At 32.9% G+C, this 25,239-nt stretch overlaps 1 protein-coding gene across 3 annotated transcripts in view; it reads left to right on the top strand.

The window, feature by feature from the left end:
• Positions 1–25,239, top strand: part of TXNDC11 (thioredoxin domain containing 11) — a 57,627-nt gene that overhangs the window by 19,683 nt on the left and 12,705 nt on the right. For all 3 annotated transcript variants that reach the window (XM_051963190.1, XM_051963197.1, XM_051963205.1), the window contains exons 5-7: positions 12,605–12,698; positions 22,040–22,152; positions 23,717–23,917. In XM_051963190.1, coding sequence (XP_051819150.1) covers positions 12,605–12,698; positions 22,040–22,152; positions 23,717–23,917 — 408 coding nt within the window. The remainder of the gene's footprint in view (positions 1–12,604; positions 12,699–22,039; positions 22,153–23,716; positions 23,918–25,239) is intronic.

The following is a 25,239-nucleotide window of genomic DNA, read 5'->3' on the forward strand; positions in this document are numbered from 1 at the left end:
TGTTAACTTACTACATATTACTCCCCCTTAAACATTCTGTGGTCTTTGTTGTCCCTTGCATATAACTTTCTATCTTTTGTCCCTGTGCCTTTGCACAGATTATTTCCCACTTTTGGAATACTTAGCCTCTTCAGCTTCACCTGTTAGAATTCCTTACTTTTTTTAATGATTAGCTTAATTGTTACCTTCATGAGGTCTTTCCTGATTTCCCTTCTCTTCTCCCTTCTCTTCCACTAGTATCTTTTCAGAGATTATTTTGTGTTTTCTTTACATGTATGTGTTGCATGCTACCAATAGAATATTTTGCTCAGAATGTACATGCACTCCCACCATTCACCCATACACACATACCTATTTATGTATCAGTTTGTCTTTCTATCTGTCTTGTTACTTAAGGTCAGAGATTGTTTTGGTTTTTAATTTGTATTCTGAATGTTTGGCACACAGTAATTTAACAAATACTTGTTGATTGAGATAATCCAGTACACTGTCTTTATACATTGTCAGTATGATACTTCTCTGAATGTTGGACAGAGGGTGGTGGAATAGTTACTTAAATTTAAAGTTACAATTTAATATAGTTGGTGAATAAAATGACTTCATACTTTAAAAAATGTGATGTGTAACTTTAGTTAGGAATGACAAATATTGAAAGAGCAAAAAAAAAAAAAAAAAAAAAAAGCCAAGAAAAGTTGATCCACTCCTAGAACCACAAGAGGGTGTACAAACCATTTGCTAAAATTTACAGAGACTTGCAAATACTGTACATCCAAGAGAGAAGTGTTTTTTGTTTTTGTTTTTGTTTTTGTTTTTTTGCTAAGCTATTAATGAACATTTGTTTTCCTGGCAAACTTTAATCCATATAAAACAGCCTATGCAGAATGGTAACTACTTTCCGTCATGTACAAGTTAAATTTTAAAGAATTTTAAATATGAAAAATTTTGTATAAATTTGAGTTTATATATACAGTGGATCTTTTAGAAGTTGGAAGACTTAATTATATCTATTTTTGCAGCTAATAAAGCAATTGTTAATAGATGAATGAATAGAGCTGGGGGACAGAAGCTAGATATGGATGATTGATCCATTAGTACAAAATGAAGGTCAGTCTATAATTGGTATAGCCCAAAGCCTAATTTTTTTTAATGAAGAAAACAGGTTGACCCATACTGGGTATAAACATATACCTGAGTAATCTGCTTTATTCTTAGATTAATATTCTAAAATATAATTATTGTGAAATTGAGAAGGGATTCAAGTAGCTTGCTTTTTTTAATTTTTTTTTTGCTGAGGCAATTGGGATTAAGTGACTTGCCTAGGGTCACACAGCTAGGAAGTCTTAAGTGTCTGAGTTCATATTTGAACTCAGGTCCTCCTGACTTCAGGGTTGATGCTCTATCCACTGTGTTACCTAGCTGCCCCAAGTAGCTCATTTTTAAATTTATTAGTTTATAGATATTTACAGTTAAACATACAGGAATCATAGAATAATCTGCATATTTTGTGGGTTGGATATGTTTGATTTCTTTCACATCCCCTTTTTCTCCATGGGGAGGATAAAAAAAAGAGCATTTGCCAGAATCTATGACATATGTTTTGAAGTGTTGTTTTCATTTCTCAAAAATAATCTAGTCCCACGAGAGGGGTAGATTTAAATTTGACAGAGTGTTGCAAAACATAGATTTCCCCAAAGTTCAATTAGAACAAACTGAGAAACTTTTTGTTGTTGTTGTTTTCTTTAGGGTTTTTTATTTGTTTTTTTAAAGTATTTTCTCTCTACATTTGGTTTAGTCATGCATATATCTTTTTGATTTCCTTGATCTTTTTCTCCATCCCAAACAGGTAATTTTGATTTGTTGTTTAGTCATTTTGGTTGTGTCTCCCTTCTTTTAAATAGTATTTTATTTTTTCTAATTACTTTGTAAACACAATTTTTAATATTCATTTTTCAAATAAAAATTTGAGCTCCAAATATCTCCCTCTCTTTCTCCTCATAAGCAATTTGATATAGGTTATATATGTACAATTATATAAAATATATTTCCATTTTAGTCATATTCTGAAAGAAGAAACAGAACAAAAGGGAAAAAAAACTAAAAATAATAAAGTGAATATAGTATGCTTTGATGATGTCCATTTAGATTCCATCGGTTCTTTGGATGTGGGTAGCATTTTCTATCATGAGTCTTTTGGAATTGTCTTGAATCATTGATTCTTTAGAAGAGCTTAGGCAATCGTAGATGATCATCCTTACAGATTGCTGTTAAGTGTATCTTATTTAGAGGAGACACTATGGTGTCTCCTGGTTCTGCTCATTTCACTTTCTATTAGTTCATGTAAATCTTTCCAGGTTTTTCTGAAACCATCCTGCTCATCATTTTTTATACCACAATAATATTCCATTACATTTTATATACCACAACATCCATTCCTTAATTGATGGGCATCTACTTAATATCCAATTTTTTGCTGCCACAAAAAGAGCTAATATATTTTTGTACAAATAGGTCCTTTCCCCTTTTTTGTGGTTTCTTTGGGATACATACTTAGTAGTGGTATTGCTAGGTCAAAGTATATGCAAAGTTTGATTGTCCTAATTCCTCTCCGGATTGGTTGAATCCATTTATAACTTTATCAACAATGCATTAGGGTCCTAATTTTCTTACATCTTTCTCTAACATTTATCATTTTCCTTTTCTGTGTAGTCAATCTGATAGATGTGAGGTGGTACCCCAGAGATGTTTTAGTTTGCATTTTTCTAATCAATAGTGAATTAGGGTATTTTTTTTCACATTACTATATATAGCTTTGATTTCTTCATCTGAAAACTTCTAAAAAAATATTCTTTGACCATTGATCACTTGGAGAATGACTTGTATCCTTATAAATTTGACTTAGTTCTCTCTATATTTGAGAAATTAGGCCTTTATTAGAGATACTTCCTCTAAAAATTGTTTTCCAGCTTCAAATTCAGAAACTTTTAATGTTAAATTACCAGGAAATAAACAAACTCTTTGTCTTCCCATCCTTATATTGCCCCCTTTAAGTGTCTTTTTTGAAAGTATTATGTTATAGTCTCAGAACTATTATGTTTCAAAGTTATATATTACTATATTTTTATGAATGTTTGCCAGATAGTCACCATTTAAAACAGTATAGTTAGCATTTTATGGAATTTTTTTTCAACTTTTTTGCCTTCTGTTTTTAACTCACAACCTGAAAGGCATCTAGAATAGTTATTTTAATCTTGCTAATTCTTTTCATTTCTTTGGTAGTATATGTCTGTGAGGTATTTTTTGCATGTTTGGGGTGCTAAATTTTTAATATTCTCTTATTTGAAAGTTTTAGCCCCACCAAAAGTTGTTTCAACCAAGATATGATGTTGAATAAATGTATTGCCCATTTAGAATTGCAGTATCTTTTTTCAGTCATGAATACCTCTCAAGCTTTGTATTTACAGCAGTATATCTATTTTAAAAATCTACCCATTTTTCATTTAACAAAAACTAATGAGGTAATCTCTTTAAAGATTTACTTGGAAGTTGAGAATTAAATATATTCCACTGTTTTCACGTGAATAAGGAAATACATAACATTATAATGTTTTATTTGGTAACAGTCATATTGATGTCATAAAGGAGATAGCTGTAACAACAATCTTATTTAATCTCTAATTGTGATATTTTCATTACTGTTTAGAATGAATTTAATGGTTTATGTAGATCTGTAAAATGAAAGCATAAACTTAAGTATAGATCTTGCTAAGTATAAAATAGATTTCTCATGCAAATTAATACAACTCTGAGATATCACTATATACCTCTCAGATTGGCTAGATTGACAGGAAATCAGATAATGACGAATGTTGGAGGGGATGTGGGAAAACTGGAACACTAATACATTGTTGGTGGAATTGTGAATGGATCCAGACATTCTAGAGAACAATTTTGAAACCAAAGGATTATCAAATTGTGCATACTCTTTGACCCAGCAGTGTTTCTATTGGGCTTATATCCCAAAGAGATTTTAAAGGAGGGACCCACATATTGCACCCACATGTGCAAAAATGTTTGTGGCAGCCCTCTTTGTAGTGCCCAGAAACTGGAAACTGAGTGGATGCCCATCAGTTGGAGAATGGCTGAATAAATTGTGGTATGAATATTATTGATCTGTACAAAATGATCAGTAGGATGATTTCAGAAAGGCCTGGAAAGACTTACATGAACTGATGCTGAGTGAAATGAGCAGGACCCAGAAGATCATTATATACTTCAACAGCAATACTATATGATGATCAATTCTGATGGACCTGGCCATCTTCAGCAAAGATGAACCAAATCAGTTCCAATAGAGCAGTAATGAATTGAACCAGTTACACTCAGGGAAAGAACTCTGGGAGATGACTATGAACTACTACATAGAATTCCCAATCCCTCTATTTTTGTCCACCTGCATTTTTGATTTCCTTCACAGGCTAATTGTACAATATTTCAAAGTCCGACTCTTTTTATACAGCAAAATAACTGTTTGAACATATATACATATGTTGTATTTAACTTGTAATTTAACATATTTAACATGTATTGGTCAACCTGCCATCTGGGGGAAGGAGTGGGGGAAGGAGGGAAAAAGTTGGAACAAAAGGATTTGCAACTGTCAATGCTGAAAAATTACCCATGCATATATCTTGCAAATAAAAAGCTATAAAAAATAAATAAATAACTGAAAAAAAAAAAAAAAAAGAATGTTCTATAAGAAATGATCATCAGGATCATTTCAGAGAGGCCTGGAGAGGAAATCCATCATATTCATCAATTATGTTAATTGATGCTAAGTGAAATATGCAGGACCACGAGGTCATTGTATGTGATGTTCTCTTTAAAATACAATGTTCTCTTCTCTAAAATATAATGTTCTCTGGGAACAGGTTTCTTGGGGAGCTTCTGGAGGCAGCCTGAATTCAGTTCAGTGTAATAATCACCTCAAATGCAGCCAAAGGTTGAAGTCCAGTCTTTTATTGTCTCTTCCAAAATAGTCCAGTTAGTTTTCTTAGAGGCTTATCTCTCTCTTTGGTTCCGAGAGCTCTTGCTGTCAGTCTTTTGCCTCTGCCAACTTGAGCCTCTTGTCCTTTCAATGTTTCCAGCCAGCACCAAGGTGGAAGTTGGAATGAATCTGTCTTGCTTCCTCTAGTGGGCTTGTCCTTTTTGACTTGTGAATCTTCTAGAGTGCCTATCAATTCCAGTGACTTAGCACCTTGTAAGAATCATAACAATTGTACACGGCAACAACAAGATTATATAATGATCAATTCTGATGAACATGGCTCTTTTCAACAATGAGATGATTCAGGCCTGTTCCAATGATCTTGTGATGGTGAGAGCCATCTACATCCAGAGAGAGAACTGTGGGAACTGAGTGTGGATCACAACATAGCATTTTCACTCCTTTTGTTGTTTGCTTGCATTTTATTTTCTATTTTTTTTATCTGATTTTTTTCTACAGCAAGATAATTGTATAAATATGTCTATACATAATTGGATTTAACATATTTTTACTGTATTTAACATAAAAAAGTAAAATAGATTTTTCTTCTCTTTCATAAGAAGTAATAGTAATAATTATTTACATTTAAGTGGATAGAGGGCAGGAGAAAGTCCTGCCTTTCATATGTGCTAGCTGTGTAACTTTGGATAAATCACTTGGAGCTCCACATAACACTCCAAATACTATCGAATAGCTGTTGATTTGCATTGATAGAAGTAATTTCCTCACCTGGAGTTCTCAAAACTAGTGAAAATGCAGGTCTGATTAAAAAAAATTCCAAAGTAATTTTATTCTATTATCTTGAAGTCTGCCTACTGGACAGCTCTATTAACTGTTACTTATTGTTTTCACAGAACAGTGATAACTGATGTTTATAAAGTTATCCTTAAAGTGCTACAAGAACATAAAATATCCTCTTAAGTCAAAGAATAAGTTATACAATTTTAGTTTTAGTGAGACTCAGCATTGCCTAATGCATAGAAAGTTGGCCTCAGTCAGGAGATGTGGTTCAAGTCCCAATGTAATACAGATTTTGGCTGTGTAACCTTAACCAAATACCTGAATTTTTAGTGCTCTACTCCCCTACAATTAACCAACACTTTTGAGTTACAGAGCAGGTTCCTTCAATTACATCTTATTCTCATAACAATCTTATGGGGGTAGACAGAGTTGAAAGTACTACCTTCATGTTACAGATGAGACATATAAAGCTGAAGTGGTTTCCCCTTAAACCTAAGAATTTTGCCTGCAAATTTATAATTCTTTCTATTCTGCCACATCATTGTGCTGAGCTGTGGCTAGTAGGTAATTAAGCAACAAAGGGCTATAACATGGAATTATATTAAAAGAGTGTCTGATAACTTTATATGGCTAGAGATCTTTTGGGCTCCTTTTCTCCTCTTCACATGGCTTAGTACCCTGTTATATACCATGATGCTGGGAGGTAGTAGGTGGTGCAATGCATGCATGTAGGAGCAGGAGTCCAGGAAAAAAATTCTTACTCAGATGTTTACTTAGTTGTGTGATTCTGGGCAAATCATTTAATATTAGCCTCAGTTTGTTCATCTGTACCTACCTTGCAGGATTGCTGTGAGGATCAAAAGAGATAAAACAGGAAATGACCTTTGCAAATCTTAAAGCAGTATATAAATACTAGCTAATATTAATTATTGTTATCTATTCTGTCTCTGAAAATAGCTATTTTAATTTTAATAGCTATTTAAAAATACTATTATTTTACTACTACTGCTACTTTTTGGACAGTCTAGGTGACACAGTGGATAAAGGGCTGGTCCGGAATGAAAGGACCTGAGTTCAAATGTATTCTCAGACATTTACTAGCTGTGTGATTCTGGACAATTCACTTCAGATCACTCAGTTTCTCATCTATAAAATTAGCTGAAGAAAGAAGTGGCAAACCACTCCAGTATTTGCCAAGAAAATCCCAATTGGGATCACAAAAAGTTGAGCACATCTGGAACGCCACCTCTACTTCCACTTTAGCAACATAATTTTAAACTTGTCTGACTGTAAGCTTCATTAAGGTATTGACCCTAATGAAAATTTTCTCTCCTCCAGCTTCTAACATAGTGACCATAGTGGCATAGCATTATATATAAAAGCTACTTAATAAATGCTTGCTTAAATGAATTTAATTTGAAGAGTCCAGAAATGGGGTTAATCCTAATCTAATTCCAGATTTACTTGGTGGTTTTTTTTTTTTTTAAGTGAAGATAGATGAGAAGTTAATGATGCACTTCTTTGATTGTGGGTGTATCTCCTAATTACTTTAGCTGGTATTGAAATTCATTTGCTAGATTTTCAGATATTTTTGATTACTTATATTTGCATAAAAATATGCACGCCAACCTTAATCTTTTTAAAAGGAGCACATGATTTGCATTAGAAGTGTTAGTGGGCTCTCTTACAAATCAGAATTTTAAATCATTTGTCAAAGAGGCCAATAAGTGCTAAACTGTGCTGCTGCTGCTTTTTATAGGAATTCATTTGAACTAGGAAGAATAATGATTACATGAGTTGGTAGAGAAAGGGGAAACATTCTAAATTGGAAGAATCCACTTGAGAAAAGGTATAGGAAAGTGGGAATAAATGTGATATAGTAGAAAAGCTCATGGCTGGAGAGATTATGCATTGAAAATCATCCAATGATACTTACCACTTTTGTGATCTTGAACAATTTACCTCCTTAGACCTCAATTTCTTCATCAGTCATTTAGCATTTATTAAGTTAATCCTGTGTGCCAGGTACTGTACTAAGTAAAGTACTAAGGATGCAAAGAACAACAACAGCTCTTGCTTTTGAGGAGTTCACAATCTGATTCAGGAGACAGCCTACAAATGACAGGGATGAACCCTGAAACTGTCCCCCTGACTTTTTGGGGGGGAATCCATGGGGGTGAGCTCTGAAATTCTCCTGACACTTACCCTTCAGGGCAAGTAAGTGGTTTCATTAAGATTAGCCAGGACCTCTCCTAGTAGCTCAGTTGGAGAATTTAACTTATCCCAGTAACTTAAGTGGTCTCATTCAACTGGAAACCTAAGCCTGGGGGCAGTGACAACATTTAAGGAATCTCATTCAATGGAAGCTCTACTTCCAGACTGCCAATAAAAAGGACTATTCTGTACTCCAAATCTCTGCAGAAGTCTGAAGTAGGATTATGCTTTTCCAAGGCACCTCTCCTCTTGGCACAGCTGCCTACCAGGACTCTTGTCCGCTGTGAAGATACCCTCTTCTCAGTGATAACCTCTATTTTTCTAACAGGACCTTGCCACTAAGATGTCTGTCTGCCTAGCAAAGCTGGCTTCTCAGTGGCAATAAAAATCCCTTTTGCCATTCAGACTTTTTGGGTTCGTGAATTTTTTCACATTGGACCTGTGTCGACCAGAGAGGATTCCCACAACTCTCTGCCCTTCCACTAACTACATCGCAAATAATTGATGTATGTATTAACAAGATCTAGATAGGATAAAATTGAGGGTAATCTCTGAAGGAAGGCACTGAGTTTAAGAAAAGCTTCTTGTTTCTAAAATAGGTCTTTAACTTAGACCTACAGGAAGCAATGAGGTAAAAATGAGGAGGTAGAGTGTTCTAGGCATGGGGGACAGCTAATGAAAATGCACAGTATCTGGAGCGAAGTTAGTGTTATATTGCAGTTTGTAGAAGATGGAAGAAGACTGGAGAAATAAGAAGAGATCTTTGTTGTGCAATGAGTGATTTGTAAACCTTAAGATGCTATTTAAAGGTCATTAGTTAAAAAGGAAAGTTAAGGACAAGCCATGCTTGAATGCATGAATTATTTCCCTCTAATTACATTGGATTTATTCTACATTGTTAAAAAAAATAAGTGAAATAAGATTTGACTCTGTATAAATAGGAATTTTCTTATAATTGGAGTTCTCCAACAAAAAAAATAAGCTGGATTATGAATAAATGAATCCTCCAACGTAAACATTTTGAAACAGACTGGATGACCATCTGTCAGGAGTATCACAGAAAGAGCAGCTTTAATTAAGAATTCTTAATCAGAGGAGTAATATGATGAAGGAAAATTAATTTGAAAGCCATGTACAGGAAGAATTGAAAAAGTAGAGAGACTAGAATGAGGGAGAACAATTTGGACTATATTGAAGTAATTCAGAAGATAAAGAGTTGAACAATGCTTGGAATGAATAGAGAAGTATGACTTTTAAGACATTGAGGTCAAACACTGCTGTAACCCATATCCAGAGAGGGTTAGATAGGATCTAGATTAAAATGTAATTGGGAGATGTTTAACAAAATAAATACAAATATAGTTCAGGATAGATAATATTAATTTGTGATGTCCTGAGTCAATATCTGGCCTCCAAGGATCTTTTTCTATTTTATTTTGACACTACTGTTCCAAGATATATTGCAAGAGGAAATACTAAAAGAACAAGGTCATTGAAAGTTGTGAGGCTAGAAAGAAACTTCAGAGTTCTAACTCCTAATCCCAAGGTTTTGAGCTCAGGGGATTGTGAAAATGTTTGTGCCTATAGGAAAGGTGTGAAGGGAAAATTATTTGGGGTAAAGGCAATGAGTTCAGTTGGGATATGGAACAATTTTTTAACTACTGATCTTTTAGCATGAGAAATAACGGTTACTCTGCTATGTGTTTCAATTCTTACCTTTCCTGAATCCAGTTATCAATTATATTTTAAATTATAACATTTCTTTTAAAAAAAGAAAATTGTACTAGTGATTCCATTGTTATATAGGAAACTGTGAACAAACTTCCTCTACCAATTTGCTTTGCATTTTAAAGTCTTAGTTACTTAAAATACTAACTACTATAATAAATAGTTTGGTCAGGCCAGATTTTCCTGACTTCAGAGACAAAAAAAAAATTTTGTCTACTAGATTTTCCCCTTTTTATATTAAGTTATATAATTTTAAAAGTTACAGTATTTCCATGATGGAGCCAATAAACACCACATATATATCCTATTTTTGCCTACATAATGAAATAGTTACATCCTGGCATTTAAGTCTGTCTACAATTTGTCTCTAAACTATCTTTCTGGCTTTATTTCACATGATTCCTGCCAAGTTGTTGCCTGCATTTGGCATGCTATTTCTTACCTTCATGCATTTAGGAAGCTTCCTCCTTACTTAGAATATATCTCATCCTCATATTTGTTTAAAGTACAACTTATTTACATGTAAGTCTTTCTATACCCCATTCTTTTGCTTGCAAGTGCCCTTTTCTTCAGATTTTTAAGAGCACTTTGTCTTCTTTTTCTTGTATTAATATCCTTTTGTTCTACTTGTAAGGGAACAGGAGTGTGTGTGTGTGTGTGTGTGTGTGTGTGTGTGTGTGTGTGTGCATGCGCACACAAACGTGTATGTTGCCTGCCTGTGCCCATGGTTTAATGTCACATTGAAATAAAAGATAATTTTTTTTTAAATTACCATACTCCATAAACTCCAGAAGTTCCCTGTTACCTCCAAGATCATATAGAAGGTCCTCTGGAATTTCAAACCCCTTTTCAACCTGGTCCATTCTTTTTACATTTTATTTTCTCTCTCTCATGTCCATGTATTCTAGGATCCAGCTATACTGACCTATTTGCTAGAAATGAGACCCTGACTGTGTATTTGCACTAACTATTCTCCATTTCAGGAATGCTCTCTTTTCTTACCTTGACCTCCTAGCATCCCTGGTTTTCTACTCAACACTCGGCTGAATCCTGTCTTATGCAGAAGGCCTTTTCTAGTCTTCTCTCCCCAATCATTACCTTTAATTTACCCATATATAACTTGTTGGTATATAGTTATTTCCATAAATAACTCTCTCCCCTTAGATAATGTGAGATGTGCTATTGAGAACAGGAGCTTTTTTTGCCTACCACATTATGTTTTACTAAATGCTTTTTGGCTAGCTGATTAGCCATTCTAAGTATGAGTAGCAATGTTACAAGGAGCACTTAGACAACAGACACAGCAGATCCCTTACCTTTCAGCTCACAGGCTTCCTTTTTTTTTTTAATTGTTAAAAAAAATTATCTTTTATTTCAATATGACTTTAAAATAGTATTTTATATTTCCAAATCCATGCAAAGATAGTTTTCAGCATTCCCTTTGCAAAACCTTGTGTATTCAGATTTTTTTCCCTCTCTTTCCCCTTCCTCCTTCTCTGGATAGCAAGCAATCCAATATTGCAATTGTTCATCACAATGCGCGAGAAAAATCAGATCAAAAGGAGGAAAAATATGAGAAAGAAAAAAAAAACAAGCAAATAAACAACAGCAAAAAATAAAAACTATGCTTTGACCCACATTCACTCTCCATAGTTCTCTTGGATTCAGATGACTCTTTCCATCACAACTCCATTGGAATTGCCTTAAATTACCTCATTGTTGAAAAGATCCAAATCATCACAGTGGATCATCACATAATTTTATTGTGTACAATGTTTTTTTGGTTCTGCTTACTTCACTTAGTATCAGTTCATAGAAGTCCTTCGAGGTTTTTCAGAAATCAGCATGCTCATCATTTCTTATAGAACGTAATATTCCATTACATTTATATACCATAACTTACTCAACCATTCCCAAACTGATGGGCATCCACTCATTTCCAGTTCCTTGAAAGCTTATTTTCTTGAAAAGTTTTTCTTCTAGGTTCACAAATGGAGAAATTCTCTTTAGTAAGAGAGTTTGAAATTGAACATCTTCTCTTCTTTGAATTCTGAGTTACTGCATTTATAGAACTGCACAAAAATCATTGTTAATGATTGTTTTTATAATTGCAGCAACAAATAGTATATATGTGCAGATGTTAAAACAAGATATAGTAGCCTGAAAGGTAACTTGAATCTGAGAAGTTGATTTCTTTCTTTCCTTCACAGCCCCCAGCCCTTTTCCTTACCAATTAAAAGGGAGGAGTCAAGAAAACAAAACAAAACATATTTGCAGATAGAAGGAATCATAAGTTTCCTTGAACAGCTCTCAAGGAGGAAGGGGAAGCAAATGTGCTTTAGTCATTTTTGCCAACTATGTGCTGCTGTTTTGAGTTTATCTGTTTTTCTTGCCTGTCCCAATCTGTATCTATGCACATTAGATAAAGCATCTTCTTTGCCTTGCTTCTGCTCTGGGTCTGATCATTTCTTTTGAATTTGACAAGAGTTACCCAGTGTCCTTATCCTCACCTCTCAGGATAGCTTGGATTCTTATAAAGGAAGTACTTGAGACCAAAAGTCTTGGAAACCTAGGGGACTTTAATAATATCTATGTACAAATATTCTACCAGCCCACCATATCTCTATAACAATGTCTTTGGGGGAAGAACAGTGCAAATTCCTCATAACACATATATATGTTGTAGATCTTCTAATAAGTTTAAGGGGAAATACTGTATTGTATTTTATCCCTAGGACTTAGCACAGTGCCTTAAACATAGTAGATGCTTAAATGAAAATTTATTGAATTAAATTGTACATGGCATTTGCTTTTTCACATTAAATATATTTATGATATGGAGCATCTAGCTAGCTAATTTTTACTCTTATTTTACAGCCTGGAGTACTTGGATATTTTGAATTCAGTGGTTCTCCTCAGCCACCTGGTTATTTGACATTCTTCACTTCAGCATTACATTCATTAAAGAAAGGTAAGTTTTAAAGAAAGTTTAAGTTAAGACAATAAAACATGTATATAAAAATTTGAGCAATGCCACTTGATAGTGTGCTTGCTCTATTTGTTTTTGAAAGTCTGATGGATGATTATTACTTCAAATAATTAACTGGATCTAAATGTGGTTTTGGACAATTGAAATTTGAGCCCAATTGACATTGCTACTCTTGAATAGTGGAATATTTCATGAATAGTTCAATAGTGAATCAGTAGTTCATCTATTCAATTCAGTTCAAAATTTCATCTAATTGTGTTGTTACCGAGTTGACATTTCTCCATTCTTTCTGAAAGAAGGGACATCCTGTTAAATGCTTTGCAGAAATCTAGGTAAACTATACATACAGCATTCTCCTGACTATGAGTTTTGTAAGCCTGTTACAAAACCTAAACCTGTTACAAAAAACATTAAAGTTAGTCTGGTCATGCCAGATGAAATCACATAGATTCATTGTAATTTACATTCATGTTCACTAATGATTTTTTATTTTCAATAATATTTTATTTTTCCAAATACATGTGTAGTATTTTTATTTTATTTATTCTCCCATTTATAAAAATAAATGTTGCTTTCTAAGATGATACTAAGCATATTATCTATCCACATGCAATAAACATCCTCTGAAGACAGTCTTTGATTTGGTGCCATTTATTTATTTTTAAAAATGTATTTATTTAAAACTTAAATGCAAAATAAGAAGAAACAAAATAGAAAAATAAAGCAGAAAAAGGAAAAAAATAATATTGTTATGTGCCCAGGAGAACATTGGGGAGAACTCAAAATATATAACAATTTTCATTTCAAGAAAGCACATGTAATAATAAAAGACATTGTATTCATAACTGTCCATCTTTTCTTTGCTTTCTTATAGGTTCTCTTTTATTTTCTGTTATGTGTTTTTTACTTTATTCCTTTTTTCTTACCTTCCCTTTTTTCTTCTCCTTCACTCCCCCAAGCAGGCTACAGTTAAATCACACAGACACACATATATGCTTATATACACATATACATTCACATATCCATACGTCTCGGTGTACACTCTCATATATATAAACATACACACATCTACCTACACACATATGCACACATAGATAATAAGCATATACACATATGTACAGATACATCTAAAAATATTAATATGACTTGACATATGATTTCTCTCCTGATTAAATCTTTTTTGAGTTTGATTTTGTTGATTAAGGATTGCTGCCCATAGTTTTTTTTTTCTCCCTAATAAATTCTATTCCTGATCATTGTTATTAAATTTGTTTATATCTCTTATCTCTACTTTCCCTTCTCTTGTTCTATCACTTCAGGACATTCATTTAGTCATTTCTTGTATTGTTGTGGCAGACTACTACTTTTGCTCATAACTTTCAGGTCCAATCCAATTATTATGTTTTCTCTTCTTAATCTGTCTTCTGGATCTGTTGTTTTTTTAATAGATAGCACATTCTCTTAAATTTTTTCATTCTTTATGTTTTGTTTTATTATTTCTTGATCTCTTATAATTTCACTGGCTTCTCTTGCCCAAATCTAATCTTCAAACAGTCATTTTCTTATTTAAGAATCTGAATCTCCATTTCTAATTGATTTTCTTTTCATAATCTTGTTTTTCTTGTTCTTTTTTTTTTTTTTAACTTTCATTTGATTTTTAAAATATTTTTTGAATTCTATAAATTCTTTTGGGGCAGGTAGCCATTTAACATTATTCTTTGAAGTAGAGTAGGGTTTTTTTTTTTTTTTTTTTTTTTTTCACTATCCTCTGAAAATGAACTCTGGTTTTCCTTATTCCCCTGATAACCTTCTATAATTGGGTTCTTTCTCCTTTGCTTTTTTTTTTTTTTAAATAAGATCTTAACAGTGTTATCCCCTCTAGTCCTGGAATGATTGGGGATGGTGCCTCTAGCTTCAAGGCTTCCTTTAAGTTCTCTTCTCTCCCTGCCCCATTGCTTCTGCACTCACCAGGTGTGCTGATTTCTTCTTGCCCAGGACCTCTTCTCAGCAGCACAACTGGGCTTGGCAATCCTTATCAGCAGGGGTTTTATCAATTTTCCTGGACCATGACTCCTCTCACTGTCCAGGAGATTCCTGTGGTTTGAACTGAAGATATCTCTGAACCCCAACCCTGCTAGTCCCAGGGCTCTCTAGTGCTATTTCAGTGGAGCCTACGTATTTATACTTTATATATGTTAACCTACCATCAGAGGAGTCTGTCTTAGGACTGGCCCAAGTCTTATTTGTTTTTCACTGACCTTTGTTTGCCTGAGATGAAATTTTGTTTTATTTGTGGGGGAAATCTGGAACACTTGGAATTTTCTGACCTAATTTGCCATCTTCCTCAAGATAGTTTTCAATATTCATTTTTGTAAGATTTTGAGTCCCAGGATTTTTTTCCTTCTCTCCATTATCTCCCCTCTCCCCAAGACAGCAAGCAATTATATATGTACAATCATTTTAAACATTTCCATATTAGTCATATTTTGAAAGAAAAATCAGAAAAAAAGGGAAAAAAAAACATAAGAAAGAAAAAAGCAAACCAAAAAAAAAGGTGAAAATAGTATACTTCTATCTCCATTCAGTTTCCATAGTTCTTTCTCTGGATACAGCTGACATCTTTTATGATCTCTTTGGAATATAGATCCAGTAATGACACTGGATCAGTTTTGACATAGTTCTCAATTGCTCTCTGTAATGATTGGATCAGTTCACAACTATCAATAATTCATTAGTGTCTCAGTTTACCGATATCTTCTTAAATATTTGTCATCTTTTTCTGTCATCTTAGCCAATTCAATAAGTATGAGAGGGTACCTCAGAGTTGTTTTAATTTGCATTTGCCTCATCAGTAGTGATTTGGAACATTTTTTCAAATGATTTTAAGTAGCTTTAATTTCTTAATCTGAAAATTGTCTGTTCATATCTTTTGACCATTTATCAAGTGGAGAATGACTTGTATTCTTATAAATTTGACTTAATTCAATATATTTTTTAAGAAAGAAGTAGTTTTAGAAGACTTTTATAAGAACCATTCATCTTTCTTTTCCCCTTCTAATCTTGGCTGCATTGGTTTTGTTTGTGCAAAACCTTTTCAATTTAATGTAATCAAAATTATCCATTTTGCATTTCATAATCTTCTCTTGTTTAGTCATAAATTCCTTTCTTCTCCATAGATCTAACAACTATTCCTTGCTCTCCTAATTTGCTTATATTATTACCTTTTATGTCTAAATCATATACCCATTTTGACCTTATCTTGGTATGAGATGTTAGTCTACACTTAGTTTCTGATGTGCTATTTTCTCGTTTTCCCAGAAATTTTTGTCACGTGGTAGATTCTTATCCCAAAATCTGGAGTACTTTAGGTTTATGAAATTGTAAATTACTATAGTCATTGACTATTGTGTCTTGTGAACCTAACCTATTCCTCTGATCCACCACTCTATTTCTTAATCAGTATCAAATGATTTTGATGATTGCTGCTTTATAATATAATTTTAGATCTGGTATGACTATACTGCCTTCCTTTGACAGCCTCTAATCATTTATAACCCTAAAATTCCTGACCATTTTTTATAGGACTCAGTCCTTGTATTTATCCTCTTTAATTGTTCTCACTTCTTTCTTCCAAACATAGCTTGAAAGTCCAGGTTGGCTAAGACTGTGTGAATTCACATTGATTTTTTCAAACAACTCCTTGGAAGTTGCCTTTCTCCATTCTTTTACCTTTTTATTCAGGAAAATTTCATTCTTCCTACTCTTGATTTTTCATATAGAATTTAAATCCACAACGCCTTGTGAATCCTTTGAAGCTGTTTTCCAAAATGAGTTTTCCTGATACCAGGCTTGGTAGTGCTTCATTCACTGCACCATTGAGCTGCACCTGAGTAATCTTCCTGGCATGCTATTTGCAGCATGCATCTCCTGTTCAGAAATCTTCTGGGCCTACCATTGCTTTTGAAATAACATTTAAAATCCAGAACCTTTCATTCAAAACTTCCCATGTTCTAGTTCTATCTATCATTCTGTTGTTAGGTTATTTCATATATTCTGTGTTCTGAGCAAAATAATCAATCTCTGTAGGTTATTTCATATATTCTGTGTTCTGAGCAAAATAATCAATCTCTGTCCCTTGCTTTTGTACTGATTATTCTTATCACTTTATCTTTTATTCTCACCATCTCCCCACATATATTTAATTTTTTTAAATTAAAAATTTCCAAATTCTCTCTCTTCACCCTCTCCTCCATTAAAAAGGCAAGCAATGTTATGCATAAGAAATCATGCAGAATATTTTCATAACAGCCATGTTGTAAAAGAAAAACAAGAAAAGTAGACCAAAAAAATAATGCTTTAATCGGCACTCAGAGAGTATTGCCATTTTTTAGACAGAAGTCTTATTTACACTGTGACCTGTTTTTGAGAAATCCAAAGTACTATTGATAGAAATATAGGGGCAGCTAGGTAGAGCAGTGTATAGAGCACCGGCCCTGGAGTCAGGAAGACCTGAGTTCAAATTTGATCTGAGACATTTAACACTTCCTAGCTGTGTGACCCTGGACAAGTCACTTAACCCAAATTGCCTCAGGGGGGGAAAAATCTAGATATAATACAAAAAGGTTTTGAATTAGGTTTTGGTATAATGAACAAATCATAATGACAGCATTATTAAGAATTAATAATCACAAATTATGTTTGTTCAGGCTGTGTCTTGTCTTTTGATTTCCCTGAAGTGCTGAGCTATATACTACTTGTGTGGTATACGGTTGAAAGCTCTAGGTATGGAGTCAGAAAATTCAAGCTATTATGTGATCACATATATTTGACCAAGGCCTCCATGACCACTTGCTTTTCATTAAAACTAAACTGAACAAAACTTACTCTTTGATTCAGAGGGTACTTCATGTTCTTAGAGTCCCTCATGGTTATCTTTATGGACATCACATCATTCAGAGGAAACAAAAAGTATTAATAGCATTTTAGGTTAGCAGAGTTTACTACTAACTTTTTTTTGCCTATCTTTAATTTTTTAAAATGGATAAATATAATCATGGAACTGGGTACTTTTTCTAATGGATTTGATACTGAATGTACATTTGAAAATATCTTCAGCAAATCAGCTGTAGTAAAATATTGAAGCTTCATTATTTTCAGAACTGAATAGCTCATTTTATTAGCTATAAAAGCCCTTATTGTTTTAATCTTGAGCTTATTTAACAGAGTGAATCTTAAGAATATGAAAATGTACAATGATATTTATTGGTATTATTCTTCATTTAAAAATGTCCTCTCCTAAGCTAGGAACTAAGTGTTCTTGATTAACTGAAATTTGAATTTCCTTCTTTAGTAAAACTTTTATTAAAGATATTTTAAACCATATTTTGGGACTTGGCTAGAGTTTATTAATTTTTCATTGCATGGGGAAACAGAAAGATTTTGCATAGGTAATAACATAGTTGAGCACTCCGAATCTGGTCTAATTTAGATGAGCTATAAAAATGAATTAAGTTGTTGTTTAGTCATTTTCAGTTGTGCCTTCATGACCTCTTTTCTTGGCATAGATACTGGAATAGTTTGCCTTTTCCTTCTCCATTTCATTTTACAGATGAGAAAACTGAGGCAAAAAATTATATGACTTAACCAGGATCACACAATTCATGTCTGAGACCAGACTTGAGAAGATTCAAGTTCAAATCCATCCTCATACACTTAGTAATTGTCATTTGGGTGAATCACTTAACCTCTGTGGAATAACACCACTCTGGATCATTGTATTCCTGAGACTAAATCACTTACAGTTATTCATTGTATGGTATTATTGGCACTATGTACAGTGTTCTTCTGGTTTTGTTTACTTCACTCTGCATCAGTTCATGGAAATCTTTCCATGCTTTTCTGAAATTCACCTCTTGATGGTCATTTCTTAAAGCACAACAGTATTCCATGACAATTATGTACAATCTGTTTAGCCATTGCTTGCTTCATTGCGAGGCCATTGCTCACATTTATCCTCTCAATTTCCAATTCTTTGACACCACAGAAAGAGCCACTATAAATATTTTTGTATAAACAGATCCTTTTTCTTTCTTTCTTTCTTTCTTTTTTTTTTTTAATCATTTCTTTGGGATAGCTATCCAGTGGTGATATTGCTAGATCAAAGGGCACGCACAATTTGCCTTTTGGACATTACTTAATTGCTTTCTAGAATGGTTGCATCTGTTCAGAACTCCATGTATTAGTGTCCCAGTTTTCCCATAATCCCTCCAACATTTATCATTTTCCTTTTCTGTCATATTAGCCAATCTGAGTGCTATGGGGTGGTAACTAAGAGTTGTTTTAATTTGCATTTCTTTAATCAATAGTGATTTAGAGTATTTTTCCCCAAGATTTTTGATAGTTTTGATTTCTTCTACTGAAACTGCCTATTCATAACCTTTTACCATTTTATCAATTGAGGAATGACTTGTATTCTTTAAGATTTGACTCAGTTCTTTATATTAAGAAATGAAGTCTTTATCAGAGATCTTTGTTATAAAAATTTTTTTTTCTAAGCTTACTGCTTTTCTTCTAATTTTGAGTTTTGTTTGTGTATACTCTTTTAAATTTAATATAATCAAAATTACATTTCATAATGCTCTCTGTTGTTTGGTTCTAAATTCTTCTCTTACTCATATATCTGACAAATAATCTATTTCATCCCCCCCAATTTGCTTATGTTAGCAACTTTTATGTCTAAATCATGTATCCCCTTTGACCATATCTTGATATATGGTATGAAAAATTGCTCTATACCTAGTTTCTGCCTTACTGTTTCCCAGTTTTCTCAGCAATTTTTGTTAGATAGTGAGTTCTTGTCCAAAATCCGAGGCCTTGAATCAAAATTTTGTTCATTTATTACTTTGTATTGTGGACCTAATCTGTTCCACTTATTCACAACTCCATGTTTTTAGTCAATGAGATTAGTGCTTTATATTTTGAGATCTGGTACAACTAGGCCATATATATAATATGTAAAAATCTATCTCTATATTCAGAGTCTTAGGACTGACTAGGGAAACCCGCTTATTATGTGTGCCTGTTTTGCTAATAGATTTTTTTACTTCAGATTGCTTCTTCACTAAATTGTCAACTACACAATGTAAAGTTTAAGTGCTTAAGAGCAGCCCAAGGAAGGAAATTTTGTGAGGTCAGAACAGAGAGGAATCAAATAACCAAAGGTTTAGAAGAGAGGAGGCACAAGGAAAGCTGAAGAGAGCTGAAGAAAACCAGATAATTGTGGTCAGAGTGAAATTATGTTATCTACTCTTTTTTTGTCATTGGGATAACCTTTTTCTTGTCCTCTCAGGTTTATGGAGGTTTTTTTTTTTTTTTAATTCTCCCTCCTTTTGTTTCCTCTACCCTTTTCAGCAAGTTATTGAACCCTAATAATTACTCCACCCCCTATTTAATTTTACTTTCCTTTTTATTGCTACTAGATAGACCCCATTACATCACACTTGGATTCCTATAACAGTTTCTAAGCTGGTCTTCCTCCAGTTTCTCTTTATTTCAGGTTATTCTCCACATATGATAAACTGCACTATTGGAAATACATTTTTTGTTACACCAAGATCTGAGAGTTTTCTTGATGTCCATTTCTGTTTTATCTTGGTCCCTGAGCTCTTTGTGCATTAAAAGACTTACTAGAAATCTGAACCTATTTGACATTGGACTGGTATATTTCAGAAACTTTTATCTGGTATACGTGTGTGTGTGTGTGTGTGCGCGCGCGCACACGCGCGCACATGTGTATATGTATACATGCACACACACATATATATCTGCACATTTGAACATCATTTAACAGTTAAAATGTGTAATTTATAGCATGATTAACAATGTTAAGTATACTTTTTATTGGTCTCATCTCAAAATGACAGATTAAAAAATTGGCTCAAAAAATAAACCATTTCATGCTTCCTTTTTCCTACTGCTTATCTTTCACAATGAGAATTTGAATTAAAGATTGCCTTAACTTGGGAACTAACATTCATATACTGTATTATATTTCCTGAAAAGTAGGACATTTTAGAGCACATGGGTAAGGAAACTGACCAAATGAGAAAAAGATAATTAAAATGCATTGAGAAGTAGAGAGGGCAGATTCAACCAAAAAATAATCCTGTTACTTTTCCATCTGAGAATTAGGTGACAGTAACTTAAAGATAGAGAAAGAGAGAGAGAGAGAGAAAATATGTGCATGAACGACCATGCATGTGGAGGGGGTGGGCAGGTGTGTGTGTGTATACATCAGTCATGTCATTTCCTTAATACATACAAGAGTTGTTTTTGGTAGCATATTGTTAATTACAGGATAGTTTTCTTTTTCATTTTTGTTCTAGTGATTTTGAAGGCCAAAAGAAGAAGAGAATTAGATCCTAGTTTAGTTATTAAATAATAGTTACTTGTCTTAATTTTTTGTCCTCAGATTTAAATTTTGATATTGGCCTTGGGGTTCTTAATCATACATTTAAATACATGCTTTTGCATACATATATATGTACATGCACATTTTATTTAAACATTTATGTAGATATTTAAATATATATATAAAATCATATTCTGTAGTGAAAAACAGTTTTTTTTTAATGTGAATACTCTCCAGCTTGCCATACATTGATTTTTCTATTAAACTGTAGTTTATTCTGCCCTTGTGGTTTATTTACTTTTTAATGGAAAATTTACAAAAATAAGTTTATTTCTATTATATTTTATTTTTGCTTCTGAGGTTTACTTTGAAAATATTTTAAAATTTTATTATAAGATTTTACAATGTTTTGTTAAACATTACTTTTAAATTTCTTAATTCAGGAAATATTGGATATAGCCATAAAAATATCATAGCTATTACATTTTCTAGATATTTTATTTTGGTTTTTATTGCTGCAATAGTTTTCTTTTTTCTACTAGCCAAAGCAATTACAATATATATTCTTAATTGTTTAGCATTTGGATAAGAATTACTTATGTGAATTACTGTTATTGTACTGTAAGAAATAATATTTGGAATATATTACAGTTGTGCATTTTGTTGTCTAGATTTGTTGTCAGAGGTGGCCACATATGTAGATTTGGTTTTGGTTATAGATTTTTTTTCTCTAGGGTGCTTGGAGTTGGGAAAAAAAAAAAGTACCTCTGCTGCCATCAGGGATCTGTGGGCTTCCTTTGAACCCAGGCCAATTTTATGAAAAGAAGCTCTATTTTTAAAGAATTCATTTAGCTTTTGTTCCTTCTATTTTTTGTAAGCATTTTTTAAAACAAAAGAACATCTTCTGTTTCAGATTACCTAGGAACATTACGCTTTGGTGTTATCACAAATAAACATCTTGCCAAGCTGGTGTCCTTGGTACACTCTGGAAGTGTCTATTTACATAGACATTTCAACACATCACTTGTAAGTATTCATTCTTCATTATTGATACATTGTGGTGCCTTGAATTTTAATTGAACTTTGTACTTTTGTGTTATTGAGATTTTCATGAAATTTTGTTTTTCATTTGATATATAAAATTACCAGAAATGCCTGTGGAACATTTTATGCTTAAATGCCCAGGAGTTATTCCCTTCCCTTTATGCAGAGTAAACTTTGTACCATTTATCAAGAACAAATAAGTTTCTCTCCCAAGGTGATCTGATAGATTTTTAAGCCCTTTCAATTCATCCTGGAGAGTTTCAAGAGTTTATAGCTATTTGATATCTGGAGAGCTTTCAGGAACTCTTAAATTTTCCTTTCAACTTGATGTTTCTCAGTTTTAGTTGTGTTTTAGAGAGATAACCTCAAAGCAGTTATTCCAGAGTTTTGACATAATCTTTCACAGCTGTTATTTTCTTTTTATTTGCTACTTTACTTAGTCTTCTTATCCTTTAGATAGGACAGTTTTCATTTTATTTTTCTTAGAATTGTGTAATTTTGTTAGCTCTAGTGATGTCTTCACCTTAGACCATAAAGATATTTTCCTGTATTTGTCTCCCTTTGTCTTTCACCAGCTGTCTACTTCTCTTTCTCATTGTAATGTTTGTTTTCCTCACTGGTAGTATTTTCTGTATAACAATATAAATTAGATTATTTTTCTCCTGAACGATTTTGGGGTACAAATTCATTATTAGAAGGTAATAATACTGGCAGAATAGAGAATAACACTAAAAAACAGTCAGACTATTTTAATTTACTGATTGTGTAAACTGAATACTTTCTTATTCTGAATCCCAGAACACTCTCTTATCATATATTTATTTCCTACAATGAATATTCTCATATGAGCTTCTAGTTCTTGTTGAGAGTTTTTGAACATTAAAGTAAACATGCCAACTAGCTTGATGGTTGTATATATTAATTCTGTACCTTAAGAACAACCAAGCCATTTCCATCTTCACTAGCTGAACCCTACTATATATGTTGTCTTCTCCAGGTAGAATGTGAGCTCTTGTGATCAATAATTGTCTGACTTGTCTGTTTGTTTCCTCAGCACATAGCAAGATTTAATAAATTTTTTTCTTTCAATCGTTCATTATAATCTGCTCTCCACCTGCAACTGCCTTGCTATTATTTGGCCTATTTATAACATTATTCACATAGAATTAGCTTGACCTTGTAATTTTTTTTTTTGCCTGAAGTTTTATTGTTGTGGAATAATAAAATTAGAAAAAAATAGTATAATTGGTATTTTCTTAGATGTATATTGCCATAGATGTAATATATGTGTCTATTGGTTTATTATGAAGGCTTGACAACTGTGTGAAAATTGAATCTAGATAAGGTGTTAGAATAGATATTTATAATATCAGTGACAAAAAAAAATCAATCTAAGAATCAACAGTGAGATAATCAGTGTGAATTAATATATCCTGGTACTATCAAATTTACATTTTTAACTTTTGAGATAAAATTTAGTCTTATGTATCGTTTCCATAATCTGATGGTATTGGTTTGATTTTATCATGTTTCCCTTTATACAAAGGTCTTTCCTAGAGAGGTAATGAACTACACAGCTGAAAATATTTATAAATGGGCTTTAGAAAACCGAGAAATGCTTGTTCAATGGCTGCGACCACATGGAGGGAAAAGTCTTCTCCTGAATAATGAACTCAAGAAAGGACCAGCACTTTTTTTATTTATACCTTTTAATCCCTTAGCAGAAAGTCATCCTCTATTAGATGAGGTAAGATTCATAATATGAAAGCATAACTCAGAACTATTTATTGTATAGTAAAGCATCATTATTTGTACTTTGTTAATATATGATTTATAATAATTCTCAGAAGGAGTCAAGTCAGTGCCAGTAACAGTGTCCATAGCTTTTTTTTCCTTCAGTTAAAAGATCAGAACCTGAGGCCAGTGAATAACACTTCTTGGCTCAACTCCATCCATCATGTAGCTCAGCAATGATTAAATACAAAGAATTATTTGATAGTGGATGAGGGTGAAGAAAGCAAAACCATTCTTAATTTCCCTACATAAAGTGATTGAAATTATTCTTGACTTTTATTATTAATTATCACCATCATTGTTGCTATTACAACTGAGAAAATGGAAGGACAAGCACAAAAGAGATAGGGAGATACACTCTATACAAAGTAAAAGTAGAAGTTGACCTGTTTCAGTTCCCCTTATATATCCAGAATGAGAAGTAAAATCCTAGCACCAGCAACAACGTTTTTTGGCTTTTCTATTTTCAAGTCAGACAACCAAGCCAGTTCTCAAGTGCCTGCCAACTATCAGCAGCATTGGATTTCCACTTTCCCCCTTGCTTGACTTCACCCAGTTTAGTCCCTTTTTGTGTAAGTTTATTTTATACATGGCTCATTTTTAGTCAGTTATAGGGAGCAATAACAAGTTGTAGAAAGCCTGGGGATAGTTACTAAATTGTATTTACTATCTCTTTTATTTTCTTTTTACCCTAGAATGGCTTGATTGAGTAAAACAGATTTCAGAAACTCAGTGTACTTTATTGTAAGCTAACTGCATACTCCTCAGTCTCTTCAGAGTGAACCTAACTTATCCTTCAAAGAAAAGCAGAACATAATACTACTTGTCCAGCTAAAAACATTGTTTGGTTGCTGTAATCTCATTTACACCATTTCTAGGGATCATTCCATTATGTGGTACTACTTTGTATTGTGTGGAAAATAAGAGAGAAATGAAAGAGGAACAAATGAAAAGCTTCCTTGTTGTTCATGGCACTGATGGGAAGATCTATGAATAACAAAATTTAATTTCTTTGAAATATTTTGGTCATTCAAACTTTTATCTGCTCACCTTCTAAATTAATTGAGAGTTTATTTATTTAGACTAGCAGTAACACTTTAGAGGATGCGGAAAAAAGTTTTATGTTCACCTAAAGAAGTAGCAATAGTTCTAGGTGTAAATATTTATGTAAATGTTAGCTTTCATTGTTTAATACTTTTAATGTTTTCAGTTTCTGATCAAATTAGGTGTGGATTAGTTGCTGTGAAAGGGGAATAGAAGTTCTTTTTTCCTGTT

Source organism: Antechinus flavipes, chromosome 1 (genome assembly GCF_016432865.1).
Source record: "Antechinus flavipes isolate AdamAnt ecotype Samford, QLD, Australia chromosome 1, AdamAnt_v2, whole genome shotgun sequence".
Lineage (NCBI taxonomy): Eukaryota > Metazoa > Chordata > Mammalia > Dasyuromorphia > Dasyuridae > Antechinus > Antechinus flavipes.